This window comes from Rhipicephalus microplus, chromosome X, assembly GCF_043290135.1.
Source record: "Rhipicephalus microplus isolate Deutch F79 chromosome X, USDA_Rmic, whole genome shotgun sequence".
Classification (NCBI taxonomy): Eukaryota; Metazoa; Arthropoda; class Arachnida; order Ixodida; family Ixodidae; genus Rhipicephalus; species Rhipicephalus microplus.
The window spans coordinates 277,325,306-277,344,114 of record NC_134710.1 but is presented as its reverse complement, the minus strand read 5'-3'; the positions used below and the strand labels follow the sequence as shown (position 1 = coordinate 277,344,114).

Here is an 18,809-nt window from a genome sequence, read left to right as displayed (position 1 = left end):
ATTTGGGTGCACATTAAAAAACCCCAGGTGGTCGAAATTTCTGGAGCCCTCCACAACGGTGTCTCTCATAATCATATGGTGGTTTTGGGTCGCTAAATCCCACATATAAATCAATTATTGACATGCTCTAGCACTGTTTATCACTTGAGTGCCAAAAATGCACAAGACACTGCCTTTCAAATTCTCAGGACAAAGCATGCAGGTTAGTTTCGCCAGTCAGACGTGCCTCTTGAACAGCATACGTCAAATGCAATGGAAATTACTGCTTCACACAACACACATATATTACTCAACCTAGAGTTCTTATGTACTTTTTACTGCACAGGAATTTTTTCACATGAGTTCCTTTGCACAAACAAAAACTCAATTCAATGTTTTCAACTTTCTTGCAGGTGTTAGCTTGTTGTAGTCTTAACGCCAGACATGGTGGCTTCTATCACATAATTTTCTCCCGCTTCCTTGCCCTCCTGGAAAAGCTCATGCACTTGAAAGCGTCTGTGCATTGCATCTTGCTGCCTTCTAGCAGCAGCTGTCTGGGCAGTGAACAGTGCCATGATTCCCCATGGCTTCTCCATTGTTATTTTGCGTGGAGCATTATCCATGAGAGATAGCGCATCAGCCATGCGGCTCTGCAGCTTCTTCAGGTCACTTAATCCAATGTTGCGGCTAGCATTCAACTGACGGTCAAGCGGGTTTTGCACAAACATGGCAGTATACTCAGGCTTCTCTAGGGTTTGTCCAGAGAATGGCGCAATGCCTTTGCTTTTGAAGTTGAACGATGCATAGTACTCAAAAAAGCTCCTCAAGAGGTCTTCTGCAAGAAAAAATGAAAGTGATGTGGTCACAGAGAAACATACACAATGAACGAGGATGAAGCATACTGCTTTTTTGCAAAACCTGTTGCTCTAGTTGGTGTCACAAGAAAACTGTCAATACAGTGTGTGGAGTGGGCATTATGTTGGCAAGTGTAATAAAGTTGCACTAATTCTTTCAAAATATAATTGAACCTGACAACTTCAAGTAGTGTTTGCCTTACAACAACAAAAAAGCATATTTGCAAAGAAGACTGTGACCTCTTGGAATACACATGATGCTACTGGGACATAGGCTAGTGAAAAAACCAAGTTTGGCTTCAATTTTTTTTTATGTCCGAACATTCTCTTGCAAGTAATATCTTTTCATTTTTTTTAAAGGATTTTAACAAATGCAGAAAGGTACCCATGAGAACAATCAACTAGTATAGCTCTAATAACAATTGTATTATATTTGCGTTCGGCAATATATTTTGCGTATTTTGTAACAAGGGACTCCACCATTTTTTGAACACAAAAAAAAGCTCCTTAACCAAACTAACAAGATAAGATGAACAAGTTAACAATAAGGAATAGCATGAAGAAGCAAAACACAGCCAACAGAAGAAGAGACACTGCAAGCAATGTTGCTAACACTGTCCTTTTGATTTTCTAGCATGGAAACCCTACCAAGAATGTGTACCGACTCACCCATGTCATCTTGGTTAATATGACTAAATAAAGCTATAGCTCACCAAGTTCTTCAGCTCTCCTATATGGTAACCTTGACTTTTGCCATATCTTGAGCCGCTTTTTGTCTGAAGTGATAAGTTAAAAAAAAAGCACAAAATGCCTTCACTTTCAACACTTACAGCTGTGAAGTTTCTATTTAGTGAATGCACCATGTGAAACACAAAAGGCATCTAACCTCAATAGACATCTGACAAGTAACAAAACAAATATATGTATTTACATTTCATGCTTGATGATGAGTGGTTTTTAATGGCGCAAGGGCTAATTGATAGCCAAAGAGCGCCGTTTCAAAAGACTAGAGATATGAACAATGATATGATGCCTGGCTGTAAGGGGGCCTTAAAAGTCCTTGCGCTAACACGGGTAAAAACATGGAAGTAATTAAATCATGACAGTGGTGTGAGATATGTGCAGTGAAAGTGGATGGCAAAATGTCATGATAATAAAACCATGATGGAGATGTAGTCACCGCAGCCACGACCACGGTACAGAGGTCGTGCTACGGATCACCTTGAAATATGGGGTGAAAGCTATGAACACCTTTTAAAAATGTGAACAGTGATTGCAGTTTAAAAAGCGGATCCTAACGATGAGCATACCAGGGTGTAGTGGGAGCTGCTGTCGGTAGGGCAGTAAGAAGTGCTTCTTTCTTAGAGCATCTAGCTCATTGTACTGGACAAGAATGTGGAGAACTGTAAGTGGTTCTCCACATCTCTTACAATATGGTGGATTGCCGTTAAATAGAAGATATGAGTGTGTATGCCCTGTTCTAAGCCTTGTTAGTGTTACTTCTGTGTGTTGTGATTTTGATAGTGGCAGCAAATTACCTAGTTGCGGCTTAATAGCATGGAGTTTATTGTCTGTGTGTCATTCCCACGTGCTCTGCCAACACCCCCTGAGCTTTCATTTTAGAAACAGTTTCAAATCAAGTGCAGGGGTTGGTATTGATGCATTGGAAGTAGTGTCATTGGCAAAAGCAGCCAGCTTGTTGGCCAAAACATTCCCTTGTATCTCACGATGCCCTGGCACCCAGCAGACAACGACAGGCTGTTTTGATGTGTACAGTGTGCACAGAAGTGAGTAAAGTGACACCAGCATGGGGTTCTTGTGTTTTTTAGAAGTTTTCAGGGCTTTGACCACACTTAAAAATCTGTGTATTTTTTAATTTTATCTGTTTGATGTGTTTTACGACCGCCAGTATTGTGCAACCTCCTTCTGCGAAAATGCTTGCATCAGGATGAAGAACGCCGGCCTCGGAAAAAGATTGGCCTACCACTGCATATGACACAGAAGTGTTGGACTTTGAGGCATCGGTAAAGAACTCCGGGAAAGTGTATTTATGTTCTAGTTCTAGGAAGTATGTGTGCATTTGTGCAAGTTGTGCGTGCTTTGTGACTTCCACAAAAGAAACATCAAAGTCTATAAGCTGCCACTGCCACGGTGGCAGATATGCAGAAGGAGCCATCAAACTGTGTTCGAGAAGAGGCACACCTGTTTCTTTGGCCAGGCCCCTTACACGGAGCGAATAGGGCCGTCTCACCGAAGAACGGTTCTCGAACAAGCCAGAGCAGGACAAATCATTAATTGTGAAATAAGAGGGGTGTTGCTCTTAGAGCAACAGCCGTAGAGCAATTGCGTAGAAAGTAGAACACACAGCCTTTTTGGTGTATGTTCGTGTAAGAGCTCCTGGATATTGTCGAGGTTTCTTAGCAGTCCTCTGACATTCCACTGTAGTATTTGTGTCATTTTAGTGCTGTGTGGTGCTGTGAGTACAAAAGTGTTGCCCTAGGTTATAGAGCCTTTTGAGGGCCCTGTAATTCAGGTTTTGTCTTTCTTGGCATGCTCCAAGGAGTTGCGCCTATCCTTCGGCATCTGAGGCGCCGAAGAAGTCGTACTTGTATCCATCACCTCTTGTGAGGTGGTGGATGGTGCCTGCTTGACAGACACATTCACGGTGCTTTCGGGCCTCACTGTGCTTGCAGTGGCCCAGGGTCCAGCAGACTGGGGAGTCCGCTGGCCCTCTTTTTTAGGTGGCAGAGCAGTACTGGCTGCTCCAGCGAGCACTTGTGGCACGCCCGCAGTCTCACTTTGTGCGACTTTTGCGGGCACGGAAAGATGCGGCGCGGCGTCCCCAGCGCGTCACATCGGCGAAGGAAGGACTGGACTGATGGATGGAGAACCGTTTACGAGCTTCTTGAAAGGACAAATTGAACTTCACTTTAATCTCAAGGATTTGTTTTTCTTCCAGATTGGGCACGATCTCCAGTAGGCAGCATGGACTCCTTCACAGTTCGCACAGCATGATGTTGTTGAGATACACGTACTTGACGCGTGCTCGTTGGATGCACAATTTGCACAAGTAATGCGCACTCTGCAACTTTGTGACCCATGTCCAAAGCGCTGGCACTTGAAACATCTGTGAGAGTTTGGCACATAGAACCTGACAGGGAGCTTGCAGTAGCCAGTTTCAATTAAATCAGATAAGTCACTGGTACCAAAGGTGATGATTATGTGTTTTGCGGGTGTTTCCTTTTTGTCCCGTCGTATAATTATTTTTTGGACCTTGACTACATTATGGTCTTGCCAGCCTTCCAATAATTCACTTTCGGACAGTCCAAGCAGGTCGTCATCAGAGACCACACCGGGCACTGTATTCATTGACCTGTGTGGGCCCACTGAGACTGGGACATCCCTAAACGCGACCAGTTTAGGTAAGTTGTCGTATTGGAGCTTGTCGCGAACTTCCAAAAGGAGGTCACCGCTTCCCAACTTCGTTACACGATATCCTGGGCCGATTGCTTCGGTGAGTGTTTTCGAGACAAGAAAAGATGATATTGCTCGGACTGTTTTGTTTTCTTTCTGACTATGCACGACATAAAACTTGGGGAAACACTGCTTTGGTTTTGAAAACAGGAACGGGTCTTCGGTGCCCCACTATTTCGGGCGGCGATCAGGGAGTGGGGGGAAAAAGTTGGCCATACAGGTTGTGTACAGTTTGGCGGTGATGGTGGCCACCCACCACCGAGCCCAATAAGGGGACGCTACAAGGTTGAATAGTGAACACTTGGAGGCACCAGCCATGCATCGCCGCTATAACCGAATATAACTACCCAAGATTGGTAACTACACAGGGTTAACCCTCGGTGCCCAGAAATTTGGAAGTAAACAGAAGAGAGATGACAGGACAGATAAAAAGTGAGAGATAAAGACGAAGATTAGGGGGAGAGAGATAGGAAAAGGTGACTGCCGATTTCTCCTGGGTGTGTCAGCCCAGGGGTGCCGTCTACGTGAAGCCGGGGCCAAAGGGGTCTGTTGCCTCTGCCGGGGGGCCTTGAAGGTACAATCACCCGGCGTCAGCTCAACCCCCAAGATCCCCCTTTCCCCGGACACGGCGAATCCATGCACAGCTAGGCGTGGGAGGGAGTAGAAACTCCCCCGTTAGCTCGGGTCTGTGGTGTCGCTACGCACCAAATGCCTACTTGCGCAGATGCCCATGCGGGGTTACATTTCATGCTTATACATACCAAAGCTTAGGAGAAATGCCACACTACAAGGCTTTGGACTGATTTCAGACATTTGGATATATAAAAAAAATCTTTGAATTCGTGTTTCTAAGTTGTGCAAAGTGTTCAACTTGTGTTGTCCTGCTCTAACGCAATGCTTTGTTATGGGTACATTAATGCTAGCATGTAAACAGTCCTGGTTACTTCTTTCTCTTCAACTTGCCTTATGATACCATGTTCATTACACAATTACAAATGTGAATTCAAACATTGAAATTTTTGAACATAAATAAAAAAAACTGTTTTCTAGTATTGAATTGAATAATGAATATGTGTGTGGTGTTAAAAAGTTGCAAAACGCTTTATAAAATAACTAAATGAAACCACATTTTACTAAGCTGCAGGACAATAAAGAGATTTCTGGTAATGCAGTCATTAAAAAAAATTAAGTGCCTGATATGATCAAGGTAACCAAAGCACTCTCATTCACACGCCGTAACAACACATCTGTAAGTCAAAAAGACCTTCCCACTTGGTATTGAGGTGGCAGAATTTAATACAATGCTTACACAAAGCATTTATTTTTTCAAATAGTTGGGTGTCATTTCCAAAACATTCTTGATAGTCATTTTACCTAATCTATTCATAGAATTGCAGAAATACAACACATGTTGTATAAAAGAGCTATAAAAAAAGCTTAGTAAAAAAATCGCTCCTGTCACATAGGCATCCAGGAGCAAAATCTGAAATGGTGCAGGAAGGTAATGAATGTATCATGCACATTTCTCTGTGAAAACAGTACATCACTAATTATAATTACCAAGAATGTAACATAATTAAGCACTGAGCAGTACTACACAGTAATCAAGAAAAACAAGTTTCCATCTCCTGATGTTGCTATCGACAAACAAATAAGTGCAGCGCAACAGTAAATGTTGCCTAATGTGCAGATACAAAAGCCTTTTTTTTTTTACATAGTTGGGATGCCAGTGATAATTTTCAAACTATGACTGGGAAGAGAGTGCAGAGGCGCAGTCAGATGAAATAATAAAAGCGACATTCCCCCCTTCCCCTCCCCCTGCACTTGAACATACATGCATGTTGACTGGCCAGTGCACCTAAGTTAGAATCTAATTCATAACTGAGATGACATTTGCCAGCATCCCTATCACCTAAGAAGCACAATTCAGAGAAATATAGGCACCTTTCACTACCATTATTGTTCGGTTTATACAATCCTCAACTTCATAGTTAAGAAAATATGGTACTACTGAATGAATAGGTTCAGCTGTTTTGGCTCAGCAGAATTCTTGTTCCTAATTTAACTACATATGTATAACAGAGAAGTCTACTAAACTTCCTATATTCCAGCTGGACAGGAAAAAATAAAACAACAAGCAAAATTATTTTTATATGGCTTTCACTTTTGATCTTGCTCAATGTCCTGGTATGAAATGAACATGACTTGTCTGAATTACTTGATATCGACCCACACTGCACTTTCAATGCAATCAAAAGGTTATACAAACCTTCAAGGTCTCTAAGTGATGGTAGGAGGCCACACTGCTGCAGATGGAAAATGGCCAACAGTGTCAACTGGAAGTTTGTGATCCATGTTCCAGGTACCTTGGTAGTGACACCCTGGGCCATCGCCCAACACCGAACTGTGAACAGCAGGGGGCAGAGAGTGGGTGCCAGCTGGGTGCACGAGTGCAGAAGTCGGGACATATGCACTCCAGACCTGTGTTGAACATGTTTTTGTTTTTTGGTCTTGGAAAGAGATAACTTTAAGAACAGGCAAGTAATGAATGGGTTCCTTGCAAAGGTAAACATGAAACAAAGAGTCTGTGGATGATGTCAGCAAATGTTGAAGGTGTGCGGCACACTGCTACTTAGATTTCCCAAACTTGCAGCACATGCTAGACACCTGTAGAAAAGTTATTCATTCTTTCATTTCATTCACGTCATGATTCCTTAGGGGTGCCATTTGAAGACCGGATGGTACAATTCTGCAGCATCACTGCTTTATACAACAAAGAACAATGAACTAGCAACAATAGTGTTTTATGCACTATGGCGAATAGTGCAGCTACACTTCTCTGCAGATGGCTATTACCTTGATGTAACAATAAACGAAGCAAGAACTTCGTAAACATTGTTACATTTAGTATCATTGACACATTTGATTCAAGAAAGATGACAGTGTACAATAAAATACAATACGACCATTTCAGAGACAGGATTGAAATTCATCATAAGGAACTAACATGTTGTTCAGGGTGAGGTCACACTCTCTGCCCACAACGTTATGCTGGAACTTTACAATTGGCACACGGGCCCTGAGGATGCGCTGCACCTCAGATACTCCAGGCACAACATAATGGAGCAGATCTCCAAGCGTTTCAAGTACTCGTTGCACCAGTGTCCGATCATTCATTGCCTGATTCTTGTCTTGGAAGTAGAGTTGCCCACCCGACTCCTGCGCATTAAAAGGTGAAATGCCAATACTGTATTCAGATAATTCGGACAAATTTCTGCCCAAAGTCACTCACATGGAAATATTTCTGAATGTTCCCAAAATTCTCACTATTACCTTTAGGCCCAATTTAAATATCCCCTTCCTTAATTCCCTAACAAATAAATACTCACATTATAAAAGACTAAAAACTAAACTTGTGCAAATATTCACATGTTTCAAATGTTCAAATAAATATTACTGTATTCGAGTTTGCTTCGATTCGAATTAAAATTGCCAAAAATTTCGAAGTGTTCGAAATGAACACAGAAACCTATAGGAATCCGCATGTAACCTCATCCGCTCCCCTGTGAAGGTGGTTTGGCTGCAGTAAAGGAGCGCAAAGCTGTGAAAACATCTATTCAAGAAAAATACGCATTGTCCCGAAGCCCCACTTCAAGGTTAAATAATTATAAAACCCTCACATCCATTCATCATTTTATTAAGTTTAAAAGCTTGTTATGATGACTTAAATGCTTCAAGTATAGCCAGTTTTAAAACGTAACATATGTTTCCACAGGTTATCACTCGCACTCTACCGAAAGTGAAATCCTGCTACTATTCAAGGTTGTTTTCACTTATTTTGGGCCAAAAAACATGGCATTTGAACAAGCCCCGTTGTAATTTTAAAAAATACTGTGCAGGTTAGTTGTGTCATGACAAATACGCCCATTTTTCCTTATAATATGTGATATATACTATTCAAATTCGATAAAAAATTTACTCGACCAAAATCACTATTTGCTTCGAGTTCACTTCGAACTTTAAATTCGTTATTCGCACAAGTCTACTAAAGACACAACAGTGTCCTTTAAATAATAAACAAGAGAAATTTTTACAAAGAAATAGTGAAAGAGAATACAATTATATTTAACTAGGAAGCATTACAGTGCTGTACAACATCTCGTTTGCTCGTCTCATGCAGCACTTTGAGCATGTTGATGCGATGAAAACATACGTACAGGTTTTTTTGAACTCAGCCAAAAAGAGTTACTACAACAGAGTGTTTGAGACAATTTACACATTGACACTTTGCTTTTCTTTCCTCGTCCAAAATGTGTTGTCTTCTCAGAGCCAATGCACCTAAGCACGGGTTGCGTAATATATACATCTTGTCAGTATTAAGTCAGCTTAACAAAAATGAATCAGTGTAATTGCTAAATGCCTAATTAGCTAAAAATCAGATACACCATTCTGATGGAGCTAACTGCTAAAAATGGCACAGCCTAGGAATTGTATACCTGATAAAGAAATCATACCAATTCTTTCACATCACATGTAGATCGTGTATTTCTAACTCAACTCATGCTAGAAAAGTAGAACAAATCAAATAAAAAACAGCTGGATTTGTAGGTGTTTTACATGTTCCTTGAAACACTTTCATTTAACCTATAACAACCATTAACCTAATACAAGTGGGATCTATCGATTATGTACTAACTACTGATTGAAGCAGCTGTTTAACGTGTTTAAGAAATTTAGAGGAAAACATATACAATGCACTATACAAAATAAATTCTTAGACCTTTATTGGCACATCTCAAATTATGTGAATATACAAAATCTTTAAGCAGAAAAACTGGTTCGGAAAGGGTCCAATTTCACGAATATAAACATGACAGTTGAACGTCATGCAAAAAAAAAAGTTCAGTTGTATGAAGACAAAGATCCAAGCCACTACCAATCTTTCCTGCTCAGTGGTTAAGCAAAATGAAGTACTAGCTAAAAGATGTCATATCCTACTCACCGTGGTTTCTGGAACATAGTATACCATATCAATGTCACAGTTATGCCTGCCAAAGCCATTTACAAGGGAGCCAAACGGCAAGACCTGCCCCTTTGGATACAGTCCACTTATAAACTCTTCAACTTGTCTGCAGACTACAAACCCGAGCCGAGTCTCCAGGTCGCTTAGCTTTTCCAACTCATAAAACTGTGTCATCTGTTCAGCAATCTGCAAAGTGAATGATGCATGAAAGTGAAACAAAGTCGAACCTGAAAAACTTTTAATTTGTCTTGGTGTAAGGCACGCAATTAAATTACAGCAAGCAGTTGGTGTATAATTGATGTGATGAATCTCTTTATGCTAAATTAGTTATTTCAATCAGTTTTTAACTTATGGATTTTCATTCCAGTTTTAAATGTGTAGACGTAAAAGGTGGACTCTGGACACTGCATTCATAAGCAGCTAGCACTGACTTGGTACACTAGTGCTGAAACACGAGTAAGCACTTGATGTGGCTTTAATTAGGAATAACTTTCCAATGATCTTACCGTGCTGCTTTGAATCAATTTTATTGCTTGAGTCTGAGGTGTTATGTTTGGAGAGGCTTCTATATTAACAGAGAAAGCTTTTTTGATTGGTCTTGTAGCCTTCTTCGGAGCATATTTCAACAGTCTTGTCCGCACGGGGAAGCCATCAGACGACAGGTGACCACAACTTTGTAAGAGCTCTTGCGCCTCGTCCGAGTTGCTGAATTCTAAAAGCACTTGACACTGCACGAAAAAAGAAGAAGACAAAGATGCGTCATGGTAGGCGCACAAAACATGGGCGCGGCGCAAAGCTACTCGTAAAAAAACCAACGACGAAAGTCGAGTCTTACTTTATGGGAGTTGTCCGCATAGTAGTACGCCTTCCGAATGTTCCCGTATCGTGAGCATTCCTGACAAAGCTCCGTGATTTTGTGCCGATTTTCCACTTCTATAAGTATGCTTGCAGATGACTCCTTTCTTCTCTGATTGAGGATTGTATCGAACGATAACGGGGTTTCATCCGTGTTTTCTGCATCACGGCGAACAAATGCATTGAGCTGAACTTGCTACAATAGCATGACAGTCTCAAATCAAGCCACTGAGTCACTGAAAGCGCCCAAGAAAGGCTGTTGATGACATTAGAGCGTTAGAAATTGAAAAAAAGATGCCACTAGTAAAAAACGTAAACAACGATCTCTGCTTTATGCGCATGCACTATCAAGACAAGTACGAAAGAGCGAACTGAAAACGCTTCCCTCGGACTAATGTTATGCGCGCATGGTGTATGAATCATTACGTTCAACTGTCAGTTCTACTAAAACAATCTTAGCCATGGCGACAATTTCTTCGTAGAAACCGCGGCGTAGATTGACGAATGAGCAAGACTCTAGTTTCCAGTTATTAGAGCGGTTGAATGAACTTACGAGAGCAAAGAAGCTGTTTTCTTATTACGTGTTGAAGCCGTCGTCTAATCAATATTGCTCTGGACGGCAGGATCAGCTGCTTCGAGTGAAAACAGCTCATTTTGAACGAAAGCGCACTGCGAACAAAACTAATTTATGGAGGCAGCCATTTTTTAAAAAGTACGATAGTGGCCAACGGGAGAATCTAAGCTACGGCTGCTCTTGACTTACCTATGAGATTGACCCGTTTCTGCCATTGTTTCATGTCACAGCCTAGTTGGTTAGTCCATAGAATTATTGTATATTGAACAGTCTAATAGTTTATTGTATTTAGGTTTTTAAAGGCTATTTTGCATGCATTAACATCACTGCCCAAACGTATGTAAAATGCACAGCGTTCAAGATTGCAGCGTGACGCATTTATCATAGGCACACAACACTCAAGCTCGCACCACAATCTTGAAAACTTGATTAAATCGACTGTAGTTTGATACCACCTCTCATAACCACGCTCGCGTTTCTGGCCCAACGAAAACAGTCATCGTTTCGGTTTCGCTGTGATCACTTGCACCGCTGCACGCGTTTGCGGCTACTGAAAAGACAAGCTCAGACGAAAATCAGAATACCGTGCCATCAAATTTTAAAGGGTGGGGAGGCAGTACGCACTTGTGATGCGAAAACTGGAAATAGCGGAAGTGGTGGCCTTCCCCCTTTATTTTCCTGATTCTTCCCTCTCTCCATCACTTCTCTATCGCAACCCCTTGCAATGCTTGTCATGCATTTCCGTCTTCTTCACATTCGCTATGCTTTAAACGCTCCCCTCCTCATTTCCCTCCCCTTCAGCCACACAACTGTTCTCCTCACTTCTCTTTCCCACTGTTTTGCTATACTTATACTATAAACTAAACCTATGCTTTTTTTCTCTCCCGCTGTCCTTTTCTAACCTCGCCCTTACTTCTGTTTCTCCCTTGCTAGGGTGGCTAGAATGCTAGCCACCCTACTCTTGCTCTATTATTTATACCATACAATTGGTGGCTAGAAGTTGCTTGGCACATGCCCTGTTTCTATGGTGCTTGGGCTTGCTTTTGCAAACGCTCGTAAGCAGCTTGCACATATAAGAGAGAGAGAGAGATAATTATTATTTGTAGTTTTGAGTCCCGAAACCGTGATATCATTATGAGAGATACCGAGAGAGAGAGAGAGAGAAAACGGAAGAGTATAAGCATGGTGTCACCAACAGGGCAAGAATTTTGACCAAGCAGCGAGCCCCCCCCCCCCCCCCATACGAATACGAAAGTTTGTTGGAAGGAGCTGTTCTACCGAAGTGAAATAATGAAAATAGACAATTTTCTGAAATAGTCATGTTCTTCAGCAAGTAAGCTCCTCCCCGAAAAATATTACTGGTGCCTGGTTGTAAACCCCCTCCCCTCCCCTGCACCACCAAGACAAAGAGGCATGTGAATCTCTCAGTAGGCAGGTCGGAGGTGAACAAGCCAACGTTAAGGAAGTGTTGTGGCCATGCCGCTTCCTGTCGGTAGCTGATGGACGTGTGCAGCTAATGTTTCATGTGGCCTGCAGTTTTTCTAGCCAGGTTATCAGGCAGTGACTTAGTGCATCTGTACGTGGTTATTTCTATATATATGTGTAATGCTAAGGAAGGCAAGAAGTGGGCTGGAGACTATGCAGTGGGGGAATGTGACATTCTCAAGAAATGCCAGAGGGGAACTAGTAGAGTTTGCAGAACGTAATAATTTACGGATATTGAATACCTTCCATAGACAATGGGTGAACCGTAAGTGGATGTGGAATGGCCCTAGTGGCCAAGCTAAATATGAAATAGACTTCATTTTGTGTGCACACCAGGACATGATACAGTATGGGGAAGTAGTTAGCAAGATCCAATGCAGTGATCACAGAATGGTAAGGTTTCGAATTCGCCTAGACTTGAGAAATAAACGGCAGAAACTGATCTGCAATAAGTCAATTAATGAGCTTGTGACGTGCCGTTGTGGCCGTCGGATATCATCATCATCATCATCATCATCATCATCATCAGCCTGACTACGTCCACTGCAGGACAAAGGCCTCTCCCATGTTCCGCCAGTCAACCCGGTCCTGTGCTTGCTGCTGCCAATTTATACCCGCAAACTTCTTAATCTCATCTGCCCACCTAACCTTATGTCTCCCCCTAACCCGCTTGCCTTCTATGGGAATCCAGTTAGTTACCCTTAACGACCAGCGGTTATCCTGTCTACGCGCTACATGCCCGGCCCATGTCCATTTCTTCTTCTTGATTTCAGCTATGATATACTTAACCCCCGTTTGTTCCCTAATACACTCTGCTCTCTTTCTGTCTCTTAAGGTTACACATACTATTTTTCTTTCCATTGCTCGCTGCGTCGTCCTCAATTTAAGCTGAACCCTCTAAGTCTCCAGGTCTGTGCTCCGTAGCTAAGTACCGGCAAAATACAGCTGTTATATACCTTCCGTTGGATGTACTGGGTTCCTAGGCGGCCTAAGAAGGACATCCACACTCTTTCAAGATCAGGAAGGGACTGCCAGACCCTTTTTTATTTCACGTTCTTTGAGCGCCCGCGAGCTCGGCGCCGATCTACTTCGTTTTCATCGCACAAAAGGGCGAGACACGCACCGAGTGTCGTCTGCTATCGCTCGTCACATGCCCGGGTTTGGAAACTAGTCGTCCCGACTTCATACACAAAACACTAAGACAGACATAACTAAACTAACTTAAACAGTCCTATCTGTAACTATTTACAAAAGCCAACAAAACATTGTCTATCCACTTTCAGGCACACAAAACTATATACAAGCACCAACAACTATTTACACTGCACGGTACCCATGTACACCTTAGTCCGAAGCACTGGGTTGCTCCTTGTGAGCAATGAGGCTCAGATATGATCTTAATTTTTCAACATGCGCAATGTCACTTCCCATGTTGTCCGCGAGTTTGATCTCGTAGTTCACGGGAGACAGTTTGTAACTATCTTGTGAGGTCCGGTGTACGAAGTAGTTGTTTTAACACCGTACGCTGGAGCCTTGAGGAGCACCAGTTGTCCTCTAAGTTGTCCTCTTTTTAATACAACGTCCTTGTAGTGCTTCTCAAAGTGCCGCTTCTGTTTTTCTTGAGCCAGTCGGATGTTCGTGGCAGCGAGCTCCCTGCCTTTTTGTAGTCCTTCACGCACTACCGTGAAATATTTTGATTCTTCTTTGAGCACTTCAAGCTCTCGGTGGCTGTCTCTCGGCGACATCTAATGGTAGCACCAGATTTCTACCGTAGACCAGGAAGAAGGAAGTTTGGCGAACCGTGTCTTGGTACCCAGTGTTGCAACAGAATACAATATAAGGGAGGACATCGGCCCATTTTTCTCCCCCGGCGGTAGTCAAGCCAATCATCTGTTTGATTGTCTTATTGACTCTTTCGCACAAGCCATTTGCTGCGGGGTGATATGCGGTAGTGGCAGCATGTCTGATGTCCCGATGTTTTAAGTACGCTTCAGTAGAGCGCGCCATCATTTGACTACCACGCGGTCTGTGATAATTGTGGCTGGGCATCCGGGCTTTAAAATGATCCGTCGTTCGACAAACTTCTGGATGGTTGCGGCCTCTACGTTCCGGAGTGGTTTTGCCTCCACGAACTTTGTGAGGTAATCGATGGGGTATACAATGATGTACTTGTAAACTCTTGAAGTTTTGAATGACCCTATTATGTCCATCCCAACTGTTTGAAATGGGCTGTGGACTAATATTGGCTGTAATAGACCGTAAGGCACCAATGTCGACATCTTCATCCTCTGACAAAGATCCCAGTGACGCACGTACCGTCTGACATCTGCATAGAACGTCGGCCAGTAATACTAAGACCTAAGGGCATCGAATGTTTGCCTGATGCCCATGTGGCCACCGTATCGTCCTTCACGCATTTCACGAAGTGCCTCAGCTTGTCGTTGTGCAGGAAGGCAGAGGAGAAATTGACTGCTGACTGGACCATGGTCTCTTTTGTACAACACATCATTACATGTGATATACTTCTTTTGCACGCGTTTCTGTTGTTATTTCGTGCTCAACGCACCCCTAAGCATATCCAGGACTTTAGCGCAAAATGCATCCTAACGCTGCTCCCCACCCATGTTGTCACAAAATCGCAGTGATGGATATGATATTGCAAGAATTGGTTCAGCATCACCAACAATGGGGAGATTCCTGGAAAGACAATCTGGTGCGCTGTGCAGAATTCCTGATTTATAGATTACATCAAAGTCAAATTCCTGCAGAATCAGTGACCAACGAAGACGGCGTTGGTTTTTTTCCTTGTAGCGCAAGACTCAGCACATAGTGGTCACTGACAATTTGAAATTTTTGGCCAATCAAGCTATAGTCGTGGCTCTTCTAATGCCCATTTTGCTGCAAGAACTTCCAGTTCTGTCGAAGAATAATTAAACTCTGTGCCTTTGAATGCATGGTGATCTGATAAAATCCAGACACAGAGTCCATAACAGAAAAGTACTTGCTTCCGGTGAGTGCCTGCAGCGCATTTTCAATTCTTGGGAAAGGGTACACAATGTCCTCAGTGACGGCGTTGAGACGTCGATAATCAACGCACTTGCGCGTCGTCCCGTGTTTATTTGCTACAAGGACAAGGGGTGACGCCCAAGGACTCTGAGAAGGTCGCACTATAATGGCATCAATGAGGTCCTTCATCATACTTTTGATGAGATCACGTTGTACTGGTGACAATCTATGAGGACGTTGCGATATTAGCTTTGCGTTTCCAGTTGGAATGTAATGTCGCTCAACTGTGAAGGAGCCTACATATGTACTTGACTGTGTAAAGTAAACCAAATGTTGCACCAACAAGTCTTTCAAGACCTGCAGCTCATTGAAAGACAACGTTGTTCTAATGTTAAAGCTGACGTCTCCTATTGCGATTGAACGGTGCTGCGGGTCGACTACCGTATGAGCTGGTGGCGCATCAAAGTCCACAGGAGAAGGAAGGCATGAAATTTGGCGGATCTTTTGGCAGTCCTCTCCAGAAAGTTCAATATCCTCAATTCTGCTTGCTTCTTCAATGATGCCAATTGTCATCTGATAAGGAAGCAAGACAGCTTGAGAAGAGCAGTTCGTGATTAAAACCTTCGTTGTATTTTCTGATGCAGCTGTTACCATGGGCTCCACTATGACTAAATAGCGGTCGTACAACAGCTTTGTCCCGGTAACCACCATTCAATGATTTTCACCTTCCGACACGCGATGCCAGGCCACAGGAACTAATTTCCGTGATAAAGCTGGCAGTGGTTGCTCCCTAGCCAGGTAGACCTTCCGTAGCCTTTGGGGGACCGATACCGCGAAGCTCTCCGAGCCCCAGTCGATGACGGGTCTTGAAGCCCGCAAAAAGTCATCGCCTAGCAGTATTCCTTCGTGAGGTAACTCGAGAACAACAACAAAGTCATGCTGCAGTGTTTGGTCATCCATTGTCACCACAGCACTGACTTTACTTAAATTTTGTATCTGATGGCCGCTTGCTCCTACCAAACGTAGGGACAAAGGCCTTATGCTTAATTCGAGTTTGTCAACTATTGGTGCCGTAATCAAGCTTTTGACAGCTCCAGAATCCTAGATGTCTTTAATAGTTTGTCCGTTGATGACGACAGAAACAAAAAAAGTACCCGATTTAGAGACACATGACACCTGTTCAATTACTGGCGACTGCTCGCGGACATCGGCGTCACCAGCTGTTCGTTTCCCCGCTGTTGTGAGCTGGAAGATTCGAAACCTTCCTGCCACTTCCAAATTCTGCAGTTAGTGGTAGACGACACTGTGTGACAAAATTAGGGTTGCCACCTGCCCAGGTTTGGACCGGCCAGGCCGGTTTTTTAGATGAGGGGCCAATCGCCAGTCCGCACCTAAGACCGGCCGTCATTGGCCGGTTTTTTGCTCATCATATCCAAACTATTTTTTTTACCCTTCTCGGTGTTCGCCGCACCTGTTGACTGAGGAATTCCACCTGCGCGGTCGGGCACTGACTGCACAGGTGGAAAGAAAGGACGGGGAAAGAGAAAAGACGGGGCAAACGTGACACCTGCGTCGCCGCAACGACACCGCGTGTCGATCCCGTACATCGATCGCCGGTGCCAGAGAAGCAATATTCTGTATACTGAGAAACGCAGGGGTCGACGTAGCCCACACGCCATTCACCACCATCGGCAGACTCAATCTTATGGCTGGATCCGAGTCTGAGTGACACTGAGTGAGTTGACTCCCGTGTATGTTATCCTAGAATAGGCTTTTTTTGTATTGGCGCCAATGCTCTTCAAGACTAATATTGCGCGTAATTTGAGCTCTTCTTGGTACCTTATTGTGTAGTACCTTCAAATACAAATAATGAATGCTCGCAAATCAATAACGTAATTTTTCTTGGAAGAGATGACAACGTAAGACGTATTTATTAAGAACTTCCCGGAAGAGTTAGTGGGGAGAGAGGCCAAGTCACCCCCGAATGTATATTGCACCTCGTATCAATTAAAATTTAAATGGTGCATGAACAACACTGCTTTCCCTTTTTATGTGCGAATAGGCGTGATTATAAACATAAATCCAAGTTAGGGTGAATGTAATGCTAAATATGAGTAGATAAAACCATAGGTCCGCAAAAGAAAGTGGAAATCACTCAATTCACTCAAGAAATATGTCTCACACTTTGAACTTACTTCAACTTAAACTCAGCACTTTTTTCCTGAGCTGGCGGCCGCGTGCTCAGAAAATACGACGCAAAGCTTCTAGTAAGGAGCATATCTGAATCGAGAGCTACCCGCGTCCATCTAACGTGTAACGCCGTGGTCACAACGCTAAGGTCAGGAATACCTAGTTCTCTTACGTCCCTACGCAACTTCAGCAAGGGACACGACACAAACGGAGAGGCACGACTCCAAAGAAAACCGAAAAATGATAAGTTTCTTTCCCAGGAGAACCTTGGTATGGGGCTTAACTGGCATAACCGAACCTACGTACGTAAGAAAACTAAACAAAAGTGATCGAATTATCGTGGCCCTAGCTGTAAGTGGACAAGACAAGGCACTAAGTCCCTGAATCCTGTCTGTCAGTTTTTGCGTTGCTAACCGCCAGTTTTCGGTAGTCAGGCCATCCGTTTCGAAATAGAAGCCCAATATACGTAGGCACTCTTTTATGGGGAGGCCATGCACAGGACGTGGACTGGAGGGAGCGCAGTTCAGATACATGACTGCGCTTTTCGACTTATTTATCCTGGCGCCGCTCGCTCAGCAGTACCCCTCCATAATATCCAAGACTGTGCAAACAGTTGCCTCGTCCGGGGCGACAATACAGAGGCCATCTGCATAGGCTAACATTGCCACCGTGGGGGAGGGGGGGGGGGACCTGGCGGAAGGGGATATCTACCGGTGCTGGTGTCTCTAGAAAGCATCTGCAAGAGTGGCTCGAATGCGAGCACGTAGAGAGCGGGCGAAAGTGGGCCGTTTTGTATGACTCCACGGCACACAGAAGGAACCTACATTTAAAAGAATTCGATTTACGTCTTGCAGCCATACATTTCAACTAGGAAGTTTGTCTGGTTAGGATTAGTTGAGGAGGTAAAGGTACTTATAATATTTAGATGCTATAACACCCCCTGAGGAGGCCTTGGTGGTCCAAAAGAAAGTGCTTCCTTAGCAGAAAGACCATGGCAAGGCTTCTCTTGATTGTGATTAAAAAATGCCTTTGCTAGTCTTTGGCAGTAGAGTTTTAACACCCATCGCTAACACTAAGCAAAGTCAACTGTTTTTCTAGGTCTTAAGCTTTTTTGCTGGCCTCGGAGTGAGGTTATACTAAGCTCTATTTTTACTCCTTATATAGCTTTTTTCCTATCTGTAAACAAACTCCTAATACCTCAACGTTAAATATTTAGAAATTCAAACACTTCTGAAGTCAAGACTGTCACAAGTCATTCGGATTTTATTTAACGTGTCAGGATAGCGTCATAAGATATTTAACTTCACTGTAATGAATAGAATATTTTGCTCTGATTGAACAGTTGCTGTTTAATTTGCAATGCATTTGC

General features: G+C 43.2%; 1 protein-coding gene across 1 annotated transcript; it reads right to left on the bottom strand.

The window, feature by feature from the left end:
• Positions 1–295: 295 nt before the first annotated feature.
• LOC119161474 (poly(A) RNA polymerase, mitochondrial) lies at positions 296–10,909 on the bottom strand. The gene is made up of 8 exons (XM_037413963.2): positions 10,739–10,909; positions 10,166–10,344; positions 9,837–10,058; positions 9,310–9,516; positions 7,315–7,526; positions 6,577–6,788; positions 1,547–1,609; positions 296–814 (listed from the first exon to the last, which is right to left on the bottom strand). Exons 1-8 carry the CDS (start codon positions 10,836–10,838, stop codon positions 396–398), a joined length of 1,614 nt encoding a protein of 537 aa, XP_037269860.2. The 5' UTR covers positions 10,839–10,909; the 3' UTR covers positions 296–395.
• Between the last annotated feature and the right edge of the window lie 7,900 nt (positions 10,910–18,809).

What these genes read in the sequence shown, in the direction of transcription:
- LOC119161474 (XM_037413963.2), bottom strand. Translation starts at nt 10,838, where the DNA reads ATGAGCTGTTTTCACTCGAAGCAGCTGATCCTGCCGTCCAGAGCAATA. An exon ending in AAAACAGCTTCTTTGCTCTC is followed by an intron (nt 10,345 to 10,738) that starts GTAAGTTCATTC and finishes GCCGTGATGCAG; the next exon opens with AAAACACGGATGAAACCCCG. An exon ending in AATTGATTCAAAGCAGCACG is followed by an intron (nt 9,517 to 9,836) that starts GTAAGATCATTG and finishes TTCACTTTGCAG; the next exon opens with ATTGCTGAACAGATGACACA.